The sequence below is a fragment of the Leiobunum rupestre genome, chromosome 4, assembly GCF_980474605.1.
Source record: "Leiobunum rupestre chromosome 4, qqLeiRupe1.1.hap1, whole genome shotgun sequence".
In the NCBI taxonomy this organism is placed as follows: domain Eukaryota; kingdom Metazoa; phylum Arthropoda; class Arachnida; order Opiliones; family Sclerosomatidae; genus Leiobunum; species Leiobunum rupestre.
The window spans coordinates 37558414-37574499 of NC_143387.1; the positions used below are offsets into that span (position 1 = coordinate 37558414).

Here is a 16086-nt window from a genome sequence, read left to right on the forward strand (position 1 = left end):
CATATTTGCCCAGGGCCTCGCAACCCCTAAAGCCGCTACTGTTTGCTTTAATATCATCAGATTCAGTTAACTGAACGGTTATCTGACTTCCCCGTTTAGTATGTATGTACTTATGGAAAACAAGTCCAAATAAATTAATTAATTAAATTAATCTAGGGATACGTAAAATCGAGAACTGTGAGGCAACTGAAATCTAAACACCTCCTATCTGTAGGTTTACGATTAATTCAGACCAGTTTCTGGTTTACCTTTTGACTCATATCAACTGATCTGAGCATAAATGCGTATAATCTGATGATCTATCCTAATTATTAACTTGGACCAGAAAACGCAACCTGTTACCTTAGAATCGGTTGGAAAAAATCTCACTTCTAACGACTAAGGTGGACGGTGCCTAGGGAAAAAAAAACCTCTTAAAGAATTAAGGCCTATTCTCACTTTCAAACATGGTTGGCGAAATACGAGTAACATAATGAAATTTAAAGAACTTGTTGGGTCGTGCCTTTTTGAAAAACAGCATATTTTAGGATTAAGACTCTGCTCGAAATATTTATTTGAATAATTTTTATTGAACCAAACTAAATTTAAATATTAATAAAACACATTTTTATAAATGATTATCAACAAATGGTTAACTAGTTTTGGTATTTTGTATGAATTACAAGGAAATTGTTTCGACAGTTAACGCGCAAAAATCCCACACACGTTTCATGAACCACATCATCCACGTGAACAAAAATGCTACGTTTTTTACAACCTTTATATTGTGTTTGTAATCAAAGTTGTTCGAAACTGTTGGTTCGTGTGAGTAGGCCTTCAAAAGTTGCATACCCTCGTACAAGAGACAAAAATTAATGAGTTATCTGTTTCCATAAATATCTTCTGGTCAATTTTATTCTTATTAAAACTGTAATTTTACATTATTTCCATGGACTTCGCTTACAAAACAGATTCATTTCTCTAATTAGACGATACATCTTTCACTTTCAAAAGGGAATAAGAAAATGAAATCGAATTTTATAATTTTAAATTTATACGTTTTATTGGTAAGAAGTAAAATACGTGTTAAGTTGTAACCGCGATTATTTCAATACAATTTTAAGTCCGATAATAATAAACATTTATAACTAGCTACAATAAGGGGGATTGCAAAATTTATAATCAGTATCCATCTCGAGTTGAGGAGCATCCGTTCATAATAATAAAAATAAGGAATAACAAAAGTTACAAGAATGGGTAATTACATTAGTTCACACGCACGCGGAGAATGTAGACGGTGAGATTTCCCCGTCCATGACTATGGTTCTCCTAGAAATAGTTAATTAAATTTTTGAAATAAAAAAAAAACGCGCCTCATTAGATAATAGCTGCCTCGAGGCGACAGAAAAATCGTGAAACTTTTTCTTCTAAAAATTATCAGTCCGTAATGTTCGGCTGCGTTAGTCCATTAATCAGGACGTCCGTTTTTAGGCGAGGCTTGGTTTGGTCTGGCTACCAATGACCTCGAAATTATCAAAACGAAATCCATCGGTGTGGCACTTTTGAACATTTTTCTCTTTGTTTCCGTGACCATCGTCCAAGTACCGCGATTAAATAAATTCATACATTCGCTCAATTACATAATTACGAAAACACAAGTGTCGGTGAGATAACATTCTCGCGGGTTTTTCAACTCAATTACACATTCATACGACTTAATTCAATTATGAAACCAAAGAATACGCGCAATTAGCATTAGCAATATTTTACGAAATTAATAACGGGCCGTTAATTTACCACAAGGACTCGATATGACTGTCAGTCGACAGTTCAGCGAGCAGCTGTTTCGTAATTTCCAAGTCTTTTTGATCACATCCGCGACAAATAAATTATTACGTAGTTTGAAATGGTAATATAAACGAAGTGACCGGTTAGGCGGGACCGTTTAAAAACACAGTTCGTCGTGTAATCGTCCTCTGGGGATGGAATGCGCGTACTCGAAAGGTTTGTTCGATTCGGGATGACCGTAGTTCTGGTCGCGCAATTCTATCTCTCCTGAAAGTTTCAAAAACAAATACATTTTACCAATCGTCAGTTTTAAGAGGTATAAATACGTTGGCACGTCATTTTGAGAATATGGCTCCTTTAATAAAACTCCGACAACCATTCGAAGTGAGAGCTATTTTATCATTTCAAACAAGTCCCCGCGTTTCGCTTTCCGGAGGTTTGACGATACCTCGAGTCACGCGGGCAATAACGTTCCGTGAAACAACGTGCAAAGATTCCGTGCATCGTGAGGAAAAAAGTGAGGAAGATAAAGATACGATGGTTTTGCAAAACGAAATAGTGAAACCGCTACGGACCGACAGCAGTGACGGGAGAAGAAAAGAGGTGCTCGTGCTACTGGTAAGTACTAGAGGTTTGTGGGACAGAACCGCGTCGCTTACTGATGGTGGCGTAGAGCATATCAACGCTGCTTCGACTAGAATCTTCCTGAGTTTCTGGTTTACCTCGTCGCCTCCTTCTCCAGAGACAGGCCCAAGTAATTAAAATGACCAGTTGAGCCGCTAGAAACAGCGTACACGCCACGATGAGACCAATGATGTTCACGCAACCACTTCCGTCAATCAAGTCTTGGACGCCTGAAAATAGCACCGAGGTCATTTTACTCAAAGAGTCTTGGAAAATGATATTGAGAAATTCGTTAATTACTCGATGGCTTGGTTATGGTTACGTCGGAGTCATCGTCGCCCCAGAGTTTCCTTTCGCTCCGTCCGAAGCCGAACTTGTCGGAGATATGTATGGAGTGAACGACAACCAAATCCTCTTGGTCGCTGGAGCTTCGTCTCTGCTTGTGGTCGATCGTTGCGGCTCCTCTTCTTCTTCTACCCAATGATGGAAGGTCTCTCCGATTACCATCGAAGCTACGAATGGCGCATCGAGCCTGAAATTCCGAAACAAACAGGGATAAATATGTATCGCGTATTCTTTAGAACAGATATTCGTGTACCGGTTCGCAGCTTGGTAGACACGGCGTAACTAAAGCCTTGAATTGTACAATTTCCGACGTTGGGAATTTGAAAGCGTCGAAAGGCGCGTGTAGGACTCTTCCGGAGCCGTTGACTTTACTCAGAGGCCCCATGATAGCCGTATCCGTAGGACAACTTTAAATTATTAAAATAAAATACAACTTAAAAAAAAACTTTCAATAGGGGAACAAATGTTAAACTGAGAGTGCTTACCCTATTTCGTCGATTAAAAGAATTTCGCTGCTGTCTATTCCGTCCATCGCCACGAGCTCTCGAACAAATATTTCGTACGGACCTTAAACAATGAGTCAGTTAATATTTAGTAATGCCAAATCTCTATTGTTACCCTCACTGTTAGCGTCCATGATTTCGAATCTGAGTGCTAGAGGATCTCCCACTTGGGCTGCTTGAATGTCTGCTCCTCCACGATCTGCGATTCTCATCGTTACATTCGGTGAACTGACTATAGCCGATTGAGTGCCGCTGGTGTCCACTTCCCTGAAATTTAAAAATCGACGATTTTGTCTATATTTTTTTTCATTGTAATGTGAACTACAATGTAAACTGCTCTAGACTCTATAAATTATATACAATCGCTTATGCTTTAAGAGAAATACAACTCGCGATATCTTTGCTTTAAATAACTTACTGCTCAGTTTTTAAGTTTTATTTCCCATTAAAGATATCATTTATTAGTTGAAATTTTTTACGTAAAACAGGTACGATATCACGAACGCAAAAACTAATTCTAGGACTGAAAAACAGCGTTTATATCGTAATATTGGAGAAAACATTTTTCTCTAAATAACCGGAAAGCGGATGCTAAACGGATTATCAAATTAACTGATCAAAATTGCTATTCCCGCCAACGAGAAGCCACTGAACTACTCTGGAACATTTTTCAACGTCGCCAACAGGTTTTCCCGAGTTGACAACGTGACAAGGATCTGCGGGAACGCTTAAAAGTGTTTCAAAATCCAATTTCGCTGTTTGAACCTTGGCTAAATCGATAGGACGGATCGCGAAGGGAGCGCCATTTTCGAGTTATAATTACGGTTATTACGTCCCTGTTTCGGATATTTTTATCATCCGCGATCAGCGTGTGTTATTTTTGAATTCCACTAGCCCACGAACATTTAATGAAACGCATTTGTTCAATGGCAAGCCCAGAATATTCCTAAATTACCACTTTGCTGTCGTTTGTTACCCACTCTTCCATTAAGAGGGTTAAAGGTCTCTGACTCTGATGAGCTAACAAAAGAAATGTTATCTAGTATACGTCCGGAAGGATTAGCGCGTCACTCAATGCTTTCTCTAGTTAATTCCTATCTTACCATTGTTCCTACCATTCGTTTCAAGCGCAGTTCCAAAGCCCAAACTAGCGCCGCGCCGTAACTTTCGATAATTACACCCATCGAATTCCGAGAATAAATTAAAATTTTGTAATCTAGTTATGTATGGGTTCATCTGGTTACAAGTCTGCGTTTAATTGCCAATAAAATATCATTTCAGAGCATGGTTTTGTAAGACGATAAAATATATATTATATCTTCTAATTTAAACTTTGTCTTTAAACGGACGACTCGTTTTTCCGTTTTAAAACACGCTTCGTCAAGACTACCAAAGGAATAAATAATTGTTGTCGAGATTAGCAATTGAATAAATAAATGTTGTCGAGGTTAGCAATCGAATAAATAATTGTTGTCGAGATTAGCAATCGAATAAATAATTGTTGTCAAGATTAGCAATCGAATAAATAAATGTTTTGTCAAGATTAGCAATCGAATAAATAATTGTTGTCAAGATTAGCAATCGAAAAATATTTGTTTTTAAGCGAAAGCTAATTTTTCATACCCATAAAACATCATCTATTTCATATAAATCATGTTAACTTTACGCAAAAATCTTTATGGACGGTAATTTTATTGTCTAAAACCGCGATATTCAACGTTAATTTTTTTATGGCAACTCTCAATCCTGAGGAACCCGAGGGGTAAGACACTCTACGAACTCAGTGTACACTGCCGTACCTTTGACAGTGCTACATGGAACTCGCGAACTCTTGAAAATATGTACCTTTAACAGTGCTAAATGCACGAACTCGGTGTACAGATTATCTCAGACTGTCTTACCCCTCGGAGGAATCTACCATTTCTTAATTACAAAAATATCCAAAAAAGGCCAAACCTCTGGCAAACTCGGACTTCTTGTGTGGGCTACGGAAAAGGCCAATTACACGGGTAACCGCGCGTGTTATTAAACATATTGGAAACCCACTGCATTGAAGAATGATTCGAAAGAAAATCAATTACCGCTTTTGATCTGAGAAACTGGATTTTGTAGGGAAAATTTTTCAACTCGTAACGAACTTGAGCCTCGTATTTAATAACCTTCGACACCTCACTCTCGCGATAATAAAGATGACGACTGGTTTTCGAGCTGACTCGTAAAAAAATTGCAAAAAAACACGGAAGCCATATTTAAACTTGATCGGGGAAAATACCAGGAATGATAGAAATTTTAAATGCGATGGGTTCGCGCCGATCCTTCGAGCGGGGACAAAAAAATGGAACTCGTTTTCTGGCCAACATTTTCTTTACCGGAAGAAACGGCTAAGGAAAAATAACAGCGTTCAAGGGTCAAGTAGGAAACGTGACTAATATCCTTTTGTTTTGGTCACGAAGATGGCGCGCGAAACCCTAATTCGACCAACGTTTCCAACAATTGGGTAGACAATGGACGCTTCAATAAAAGATACTCGGTTTTTACTCCCCTCTCCAAATTCATCTGGGAAGGAACTATTTCCGGTCGGTCGGTTAAACGGTTAGAATGGCTAGCCAAAAAGTCACATTTAAGCCAATTGGAGAAGCGTTTTGCCCTCATGAGAATTTTGCGTCAGATAAGAAACGCGTCGGCTCACGTGTATAAGGAACATACTAATGTTATTTTTCGATAATATATTTTAAGGTAAAATATATAATGTTACTAAAACTAAGTATATGAAGATATTATTATTATTATTATCATCCTCAATGGTATAAATATTTAAAATAATACGGAATATTTTTATATTACCGGGCAATTTTAAGGCTTCTCATGGAGGCAGAGTTAATTCATTAAAATTAATATTTATTATTATTATTATTATTAATTCATTTCGTATAAAATTATCTTTCGGAAAAAGATGAAAACTAATTCCTTTAGAACTAAACGTATTACTTTTGCAGTACGGTATGCAACAAGTGTTTCCTTTTAACCAGGTAACTTTTTTTGGAATGTTAAGGCTTAGCAAAAAACCGATGTTACGTTCGAGAAAAGTTTCCAGCTTTCTAATATTTCAACAAGCACTATATAAATAGTAACTTAAGAGTCCTGGCTGTCGGAAATATTACTTCTTGGCAATTTCTGGGAAGATGTTTTATTTAAGCGCCTATTGAATTTACGGGTTCAACGATTGTTTTTGAACAAATGGCCAATAATTCCGCCAAAAATAAAAGGCGAACCCTTTATTTATCCTTGGAAATATTCGTTATATTCGCTGAAGTTTATACGTTGATTTTTTGGGCATAATTTATTAGGCCGGGATGTATCTCCCCGAATAACGGTGTTTGGTTCGTTCACCTTTCCGGAATTAGGGCCTCTATATGAACCACGAGCGCGCCGGTATTTGCAGACCCTCATTATAGGAAGAATATAATTTTGGGGAGTGCTAGTTTCCGCAGCGCCTTTGATTTTGGAGCGGGATATTTCTAGATATATCCGCACTATACAATTCACAATAATGCATCTCGGATTCAATCAACAGTTTGAGTTTCCTATTTACGGGGACCCTACCACGTCCGTAGAATACCGAAAAAGTCCCTCATTAAGCTTTCCAAACCATCCTAAAGCACCCTATTCTCATTAATCCCCGGGAAAAGTACCGTCGGTTTAAAATAAGTTTATACTTCTCTTCAAGGTACAGTAACCAAAAGGTCAAAGTTGAGGCGTAGTGATGCAACAGTAAAATTTTTTAGATAATTTTTTGGGATCCGAAAATTAAAAACTAAGTCAGTTCTTGGAATCCGATAATTAAAAATAAGTCTGTTTGGAGATCCGGTTATTAAACATAAGTCTGTTTTGTGATCCGATAATTAAAAATAACTCAGTTTTGGTTTCCGATATTTAAAAATAAGTCAGTTTTGTGATCCTATAATTAAAAATAAGTCAGTTTTGGGATCCGATATTTAAAAATAAGTCAGTTTTCGGATCCGATATTTAAAAATAAGTCTGTTTGGGTATCCGATAATTAAAAACCAAGCCAGTTCTTGGAATCCGATAATAAAAACCAAGTCAGTTTTGCGATCCGATAATTAAAAACTAAGTCGGTTCTTAGAATCCGATAATTAAAAATAAGTCTGTTTGGGGACCCGTTATTAAACATAAATCAGTTTTGTGATCCGATAATTAAAAATAAGTCAGTTTTGTGATCCGATAATTAAAAAAAAGTCATTTCTTGGAATCCGATAATGATAACCAAGTCAGTTTTGAGATCCGATAATTAAAAACTAAGTCAGTTCTTGGAATTAGATAATTAAAAACCAAGTCAGTTCTTTGAACCCGATAATGAAAAACTAAGTCAGTCTTGGGATCCGATAATTGAAAATAAGTCGGATTCGGGATCCGATAATTGAAAATAAGTCAGATTAAAAACTCAGTCAGTTCTTGGAATCCGATTTTTAAAAATAAGTAAGTTTTTGGAATAATTTAGTTGAATTGTTTTTAAATTGGGGTCAATTTGTTTTTTTTTTGGTTTTTTTAATATTTTCTACATTTGTTTCCCATCTTAACCATGGTTAGTTTAGCCCTAAGAATAGAGCGTTCTATAAAATCGGTGTGGTGTGCTTTCCCCCTTTTGAGTTCGGAGGAGGTGAAGGTTTGGCCGGTTTTTCGTGTGAGAGAAAAATATTTATCTGGCAAACCCGTAAGAAATAGAGAGCAGTCGATTAATTGTTAGGAGTAGCGTAGTTGCTAGCTTAGGCTTCACTAATTTCCGGCTTTCCGCGCCGTTTTTCTTATTTTAAATGAGTTTTGTAATAAATGTATGATGGCAAATAAGCAAAATACTAGTCCCAAAGTAATCCACGGGTTTAAAAAGAGACTTAGTTCATGAAAATATTCTTAACCCCAAACATACTTCAACACCTAGTGTCCCTCCTACCACTCCTAAAAGGTACGTCTCTAAAATATTCATATAAAGACAGGACATACGCCGAATTCTCTTAAGCCAAAGAATAAAAAATGTAGTTAGTCCTGCTGAACTAGCTCTATAGTCTGTATGAAAAGTTTGGCCGGTTTTGGGCCGATTTTATAGAACGCTCTATTATCTTCATTTCGGAGGGAGACCTGTATCTATAGTTTTTTAATTTGTGTCAATCCGTTTTTAATTATTTCTGCCGTCTACGCGCAAATTGCGTTTAATATTGGAGATAATAGAGAGGTTAAGCAACTTTTAAAACATGAACGGGGAAACTTGTATGGGTGCATATTGTACAGAATTAAGCTACGTCTACACTTCTACAAGTTTTCCCTACCCGTATTAGAGGGGTGGCTTAAAACGTATATTAAGACTTTGTTTCGCGTATTTCATCTCTCTATACTAGAGAAGTTAAGCACGACGCTTTAGACAACGTCGATAGTATCTAGACGTTCATTAAATTATTTTTTTTATCAGTTAAAGGAAAAGTCCAGGTTGGGTAAAACTTGGGTCTATTTGGAAGATCATGTTTAAATAAACTCAAAAATATCAGTCGTAAAATTGTATCTTTTTTTAATGACGAGAAATTAATTTTTAAACGAGCGAAATTTACCGCCAAGCGATCTGCCATTTTTTGTTTCGGGTGACGTTTTAGGACTTAAATCACGCGCTGTTCGCGCTCCCCGCGCGCGCTTGCTCCGCGTGCAGTCTGCGGAGGGAAGGTGAAAGAAAATGGCAGCTCACTTGGCGGTAAATTTGGCTCGTTTAAAAATTAATTTCTCGTCATTAAAAAAAGATACAATTTTGCGACTGATATTTTTTAGTATATTTAAACATGATCTTTCAAATAGACCCAAGTTTTACCGAACCTGGACTTTTCCTTTAAGCGTGCTTTCACTTTGACTGCTAAAGAAAACACGTGCAGTTACGATATAATTTTACCGAATTTTAGAAGCCGGGTACACGACGAAAATAAATATGCGTTTAATCATAAGTAACAACATAACAATAAGTATGACAATTAACGAGATTTACAACCAAACTGATTTTCATAATTATTGCGTAATCAAGATGTTTTCTCAGCACAGAGCCCTCTAGTGTCTAAAATATGCGAGACTTCCGCTAAGCCGAAATATCTGGTTTCCGATAGATAGGCGGAATTGACGGATTTTGAAACGACGTTTTAGCGCGCGACACTACAGGTACATGTCTTGGGCACACAGCCTTCTTTACGCGCAAAATGCATTTTAAAAGCCGTCAATATTAGGCTAAAATTATAAAAATTAAAAAAGTTTTTCTCGGCCCCACGAGCTCATGTTTTTTATCACGCATGATTCGCACGCGGGCTTCAAAACAAAGCCAAAGCCCCTCGCGACTCCAGAACGTGCTCTCCGATATAAGTCTTAAATTTTTATCAAAACGTAGTCATCCAAAACGGTAAGTCGCGAGTCCAAGTGACAGCTCGACAGAAATATTGCGTCGGCTTCAAGTTGTAAAAGGTTCAAACTTCTAGAACACTCTGCTTAACCTCTCTAACAAAGTAAATCAGTGTGGTTATTCCCAATAGCTAGTGTTTCGATACGACTTTAACTGAAGGAGTATTATTTCGATAGTGCGAACCTCGCTCGAATTGAGAGATAAAAAGCAGCGTCAATAACCGGATGGATGCCTTCCCAAAATTTTCGTTTGGTTTCGAAATTATTACTGTTTTTTTTAACTTGGAACTTCCAATTTAGTACTAGTATATTTATTATATTTAGGTGCACTCTCGCGTGCTTGTACGGGGCGCCTCCAACATTTCTCTCGAAAAGAAAGCCAATAATTCAATTTGTACTTTCAAAAGAAATTCCCATTTTTTTTCGTTACCGGTTTCGAATCTTTTGTTAAGGCCATCAAAATTTTAAACCCGGAGGTTCCCCTACACGAGAAAAAATGTAGTTACTGGACTTCAATGGAATGGTGTATTGCTTTTTTTATAACTATAACGAAGAGCGTTTTACACAGTACCCTGGTATCCAAATTTTAAAACAGCCGCCCTCTGAAACTCTACTGGGCTTAAAATAACTTAAATTTTATCATAAAAAAAATAAGTAAAATCTTTGAAATCGTTAAAAGCGCCAAATTTTCGTGGTATGGAAACGAAATTGATTAGACGATAGTTTAAGAAAACCGTTAAAACGTTTTCAAGGGCTTTGAACATCGGGAAATACCTTCCCGAACGGTTCAGAGCATTATAAAACGATTACAACTATTATTAAAGGGAAAGTGTTTACGCGTCTAAGGGTTTTTTAGATGTTCAAAATCAATTAACGCGATTAGTGAAGCAGCGGAGACGATGCTATACGAGGAAAAAACAGCCGCTCGAGTTCTGTCACACCGAAAAGATTAAAAGCGCTATTTATGGACTGTAGCCTGTAATTTTACAATCGGTCAACCGCGGGAAATTTCCCTTTAAACGTTTACCGGCGTGCTAAATTCCGAATCCGTATTTGGTGTTAATTATACAGGACGAAGTCGAGTTTAAATATTCCTTCATGTAGGAACAGTATGTATAAAAAAACCTTTCCAATCGCTCTTATTGTAAATGCATGGGATAAAAAAAAACTTCTACTACGATTCTAAAAATTACTTAAATTAAATGACATAAATTATATTTTTGTTTATTAAATAAAATAAATATTTAATTGTACAATAGTGGTTTTTCTATTTATTAAGTTTATCAACTTAATACTTAACGTAATGAGCAAAAATCACCTGATACATTTACGTAGATAAATCGTACGTTTTCTGTCTGAGACAAACCAAAAAATTTCAGTCATAACGGTTTATTTTTAAAATATAAATTCGACAGTGTTAGCCTAATAAAAAATTTAGCCCGAACGACCGCTGACATTTTCAAAAAACGTTACGTAGGTATTTTTGAAACCCTTTAAGAGACGAATGCGTAGTTTGAGGAATTTTAAAAACCACTCAAAAGTAATTTAGAAAATGAAATTCCCCTCGTAGCGAAGAAGCAAAAAAAAAGAAAGGTGAAATTGGGTATATACCTACGCGTAGCGTCGCCCTTGAGAAAGTCTGACGCTCAGAGCGCTTCGTCATTTGATAGAAGTAATATAAAAGAGTTTTTATTCAAATTTCTGCGAATGCGAATCAACTCATTAAGAGTGCGTTGACTAGCTGGAGATAAAGGGGTTCTAATGTTGTTCATCGCGGCCCCCGTTAAGCGCTCGAGGTTCTATTGTTTCTTTACTTCATTCTGTCCCCGGGGTTGGGTTGGTCCAGAATGACATAAAGCTTGTAAGATTCGGAAGTTGTTGACACCGCTAGGATGCACCCGCCACGTCATTCATATTTCTCATTCGTAATAATAAGGCGTCGTAGGAGGACACTTTTCTCGGTTCGTTTCGTCGGAATTTTTAAAAACATCCGGTTGTCTAGTAATTATAACGATACTTCAACGGGGAAGATAAGTTTAGCTTATTATTACGAACGCCTAAAAAGAACAATTCGTTTGATACTCAAAATTTAAACTTAATAAATAAGGCCGTGTAACGACATATCGAAGCCAATGAGGTAGAATAAATAGAGATACAAACAGTAGCGGTTTTAGTGTGTTCGAGGCCCTGTGCAAAATTGAAAGCGCGAGGCCCCTTTTAATTGTTTAAATTCAAGCAATTTAAGTTGCTGCGACGGACAGACAAGAAAAACTAGTTGCGTAAATAAGCATTTGCAGAATTTTATGGATTATATTTCGTTTGATTATAAAGCAGAGTACACGACGAGGGTATTCTTTTTTAAACTATAACATAAATGTTTCTGCACATTCTTGCGAACTGAATCTTGGAAATGGAGACTTCTTTTTTTACAAGGTCGATATAACTTTGAAGCGAGAGGTCCATAGAATGATAGATGAGCGAGACCCATAGAGCCGCGAGGCCCTGTGCATTTGCACCGGTTGCACCTGCCTAGAACCGCCACTGGATACAAATCCGCATTCCAGGACCTACCGTTTCGCGGGACAGTATTTGTTGAGTTGGAGAGTTAGGCCTAGGAAATTAACTTAATCAAATCGTGTTATTTTAAAACTAAACCTTAACATATTTTGCGAAATTGTCTGCTTATAGAAACAGATGGCGCCAACACGATTGGATAAAGTTGAAACTTAAGCCTAATTCTCCGACTCAAATAAAACGTGTCCCGCGAATCCCAGATTTGTTTGGATCTCTATTTATTCTACCTCATTGATCGGAGCTTGAGGCAGACGAGGTCATCGTGGGCCCTTCTAACTGAAATTTCCTTGCTGGTGACGTGCAAGGCAATGGGCCCTATCGTATCGGGCCCCGGGAAGTTTGCCCACTCTGAACGGCCCTGTTAAGATACCATTTTGCCGTAGCAATTTAGTGGATTACGTTAGATCCATCAATTCATACTGTCTATTTAATTTAAAAATATATAAATTAATTATTCAAATATAAAGTTCCTGGCTCAGTAAAATATAAATTATTTACTATAAAGGGAAAGCTATTTTTTATTCACACCAAAATTTAAATTTAGAAATTTAAATTTTTCAATATTTTCGCGATGTCGAAAGATTTATTTAAGGGCGAAGAATACAGTAAAAGCCTCATTTTCGTTCAACCTGGACGTTTCTGTTTCAACAATTACATAATTGAATTATATTTGTATATATAGGCTGAACCTTCCTCTAGTGCTTAAAATAATTTTGATAATTCTAATATTAATAGTTAACGAGATATAAGGTCCTAACTAAAGGGTAGTTTGGGCGCTTGCCAAACTTGTTTAGCTCCGGGGGTCCGAATTAAAACGTAATAACTTATTTATTTTAAAATTTAAAATTGTCAAAATTATTTTAAGCACTAAACAAGAGGCTGTTCTACAAATAAATATTAATTTTATAAGTTAAAATACAAAATTAAAAGAGTTCAGCTTGAAATAGCGTGAAAGTATACAATGACCACTGTAGTCTTCCTCCTTAAACATCGAAGAAGAAAAATTAAAAAGTTTGGTCCAAAATCAAATCACAAGGCGACGTTTTCTTTCATTAATTTGCATATTTTTCGATTCAAAATATGGAATGGGTTTATTAAACGATTTATAGTGTAACGTCGACGCTTTGGGGTAAGGAAGGTCGCGCAAGCAGCGAGCGCAGTTTCCGTCGCGTGATTTCCATCTCGCATCGAATTGACAGTTTCATCCTGGAAACTCTCGCTCGCGGTTCAGGGAACCTTTCTCAAATTCCTCTCTTACAGTTAATCGGCTCATCAAGTTGTTCTTCTACCAGATAATACATCGAAGGGGGGGGGATATGGGGAGAGGGGGGGAACTGGACTTACCCGTTCACTTCGAGCTGAACGCCGTTAGACACGCTTCTGTTCGATAAATCATACTGGCAATGCACGGAGAGGCCCAGATCTTGATTGGTGACGACCATGTCGTGATGTTGAATGACGATGTCGTTCGAAAACTGACCGAATGACTGTTAAGAAAAAACTTTCTTTTAATTCCGTGTAAGATAATATTTTTAATAGGCTTATCAACCTTCTCCAGAGTAATCATTAATCACGAATTAAATGTATTGACGGTTAGGCTACCGAGTGTAGAAAAAATGTTTTATAATTTTTATGAATAACATAAAGTTTTACAACCATATATTTTTATATTAAAAATATAGCATATGATTATTTTTTCCTTAACCAAAAATCACGAAGAACGAAAACAAATTTTAATTAATTTATCCTTTAAATTATGCTTTTCTAATCAAAGGAGTTTATTTAAAATAAAAGTAATTTTAGATTTAAAAAAAAACCAAATGATTTTCAAAAAATGTGTCCAAATAGTACAAAAATTCCGAAAAGGTTATCACTCTTATACGCCTACCAAAATAAATACCACTTGAAATAAGAAGCGATATTCCAATACTAGCGTTTAAATTTTAAAAAAAATATTAAATATTACATAAATCTGCATATTTATAATTGGTTAATTTTTCCATTTTTAACACTCGGAACTCGAAATGTGAATGGCCTCCGGAAAGTAATTTTCGTTCCAGCCCTTGAAATAAGTTCCGCTCAATACAATATAAATAGCGATAAAATATTTACAAAACGGGACGATTACCCCGCGGAGCGTAGGAAAATCCGTGTATAGATTCATTTTTAAGTGTGTTGGCGGCGTTATTGGGCAAACATTTCGCTTCGTGTTTAGGAAACCATGAAATATTTATACATTTTTCCCCACAAAAACTGAATGTTTCTCGAGCTTCCTTGATTTTTGGCCGCCTTAATCGTAAAAACGGGACTTATTGGTCGTTGCGCGAAATCCATAATTAACTTTCAATATTATTTGGGCACTTCCAACTCTAATTTTGGTTAGGCGAAAAGGACCAGCGACGTTTCTTATCGGATTGAGGTGGTTGGGGGCGTTGGAAAAAAACTCTATAAATTCTTCGGCTAACGACTTCCCCTTTTTCAGCTGTCAAAATAATCATTAAGACATATTTTTGCTTACGCCTCAGCGGTCATTTTCTGTTAGACTCCAACTTGGATATTATTTTCAACTTTAACTTACGGAAGATTATAGTTTACGATCACTTGAACCAGCCTAAAGGTAGCTCGTGAAAAGGAATTTGTAGGTAACCGAGTGTGACTGTTTTTTCATTTATTTCTATTATTACTAACGGTAAGGTACTAACAATGCGGAAAAAGATTATATACTACTACGTTACCTAGCAACGGGGAAGAGTATTGTTTCATCGTGTATCATATTTTTTTTGTGTCTATTTACGATAAGGTGCGCGGTAACGTCTAAAGTTCATCATAAGCCTGGTTTGGTTCACTCTTTAAAAATAAAGAGTGTTTCAAATGAACGTGAAGCTTAAGATTTCGTAAAGAATGTGGGAAAACTAGTTAAAATAAATATTTTACATACGGAGACTTTGTTTGTTTAATATATTTAGATATTTTCTTTGGGTTTTTGAAATAATTTGCATTAAAATAGGATCTTTTAAATTAATACCGGGAACTAGTTTAAGGCAAACTGTTTAAATATAGCAAATGCCCAAGAGCAATAATTATTCTCAGTTATCGTCTACTTTTAACCCTTTCAACAAATGCGGATTATTTGTCCGAGAATGCGACGTTCACAAATGTCCGCTTTGCACGAATGGTAACGAAATCCTCGAATTACGCCAATTTCGTGAAGCAAATAAAAGGCTTACAATTTTGGATTAACCGAAAATATCGGTTGAATGACGCGACAGTAAACGCCAAACCGATAAATACGAGTATTATTCGAGACCTTGAATTTCGTAGAAGATATGCCGTACGTACAAGATTCAGTTTCTGGCACAAAGGAAACTCGACGGGTCGGAAATCTCATAATTCAACTTGACATCAATGATAATAATTTCGTGGAATCGCATGGCTGAGTGCGTGAACCACCGAAACAGAATAATCACGTTTGTAATCGCGTCTCGTGATATTCAACAAAAACGCGCCGCTAAAAGATTGAATAAATAAAATTTAATTATAGTTTCTACGTTACGCTATAGATATTTAAGGCGAAATAACAATATCAGCGATCCTTATACGAATTTGTTTAGAACAATGAACCGTAACTATCACAAATATAATCGCGACTGGTTTAAAAAATGATTTTCAACGAATGCGGCCGGGTTAGTTACTCAATATCGATGTTGATGGATTACCCTTCTATTTACATTTATTTGACTAAAGGCATTTTGAAAATGGTGGTCCTTCGTGTTGGTTTAAAAGAATGATCAGTCCGACGTAATAGCTTCGACGTTGCAATCCTTTCTCTCCA

General features: G+C 36.5%; 1 protein-coding gene across 1 annotated transcript in view; it reads right to left on the minus strand.

Moving 5' to 3' along the window:
- Positions 1-1070: 1070 nt before the first annotated feature.
- Positions 1071-16086, minus strand: part of LOC149947644 (uncharacterized) — a 39133-nt gene continuing 24117 nt past the window's right edge. The window contains exons 6-11 of the mRNA XM_090170924.1: positions 13599-13741; positions 3361-3506; positions 3222-3303; positions 2990-3143; positions 2692-2923; positions 1071-2612 (exon numbers count right to left, since the gene is read on the minus strand). Of these exons, the coding sequence (XP_090027050.1) occupies positions 2380-2612; positions 2692-2923; positions 2990-3143; positions 3222-3303; positions 3361-3506; positions 13599-13741 (990 nt within the window). The 3' untranslated portion in view covers positions 1071-2379. The remainder of the gene's footprint in view (positions 2613-2691; positions 2924-2989; positions 3144-3221; positions 3304-3360; positions 3507-13598; positions 13742-16086) is intronic.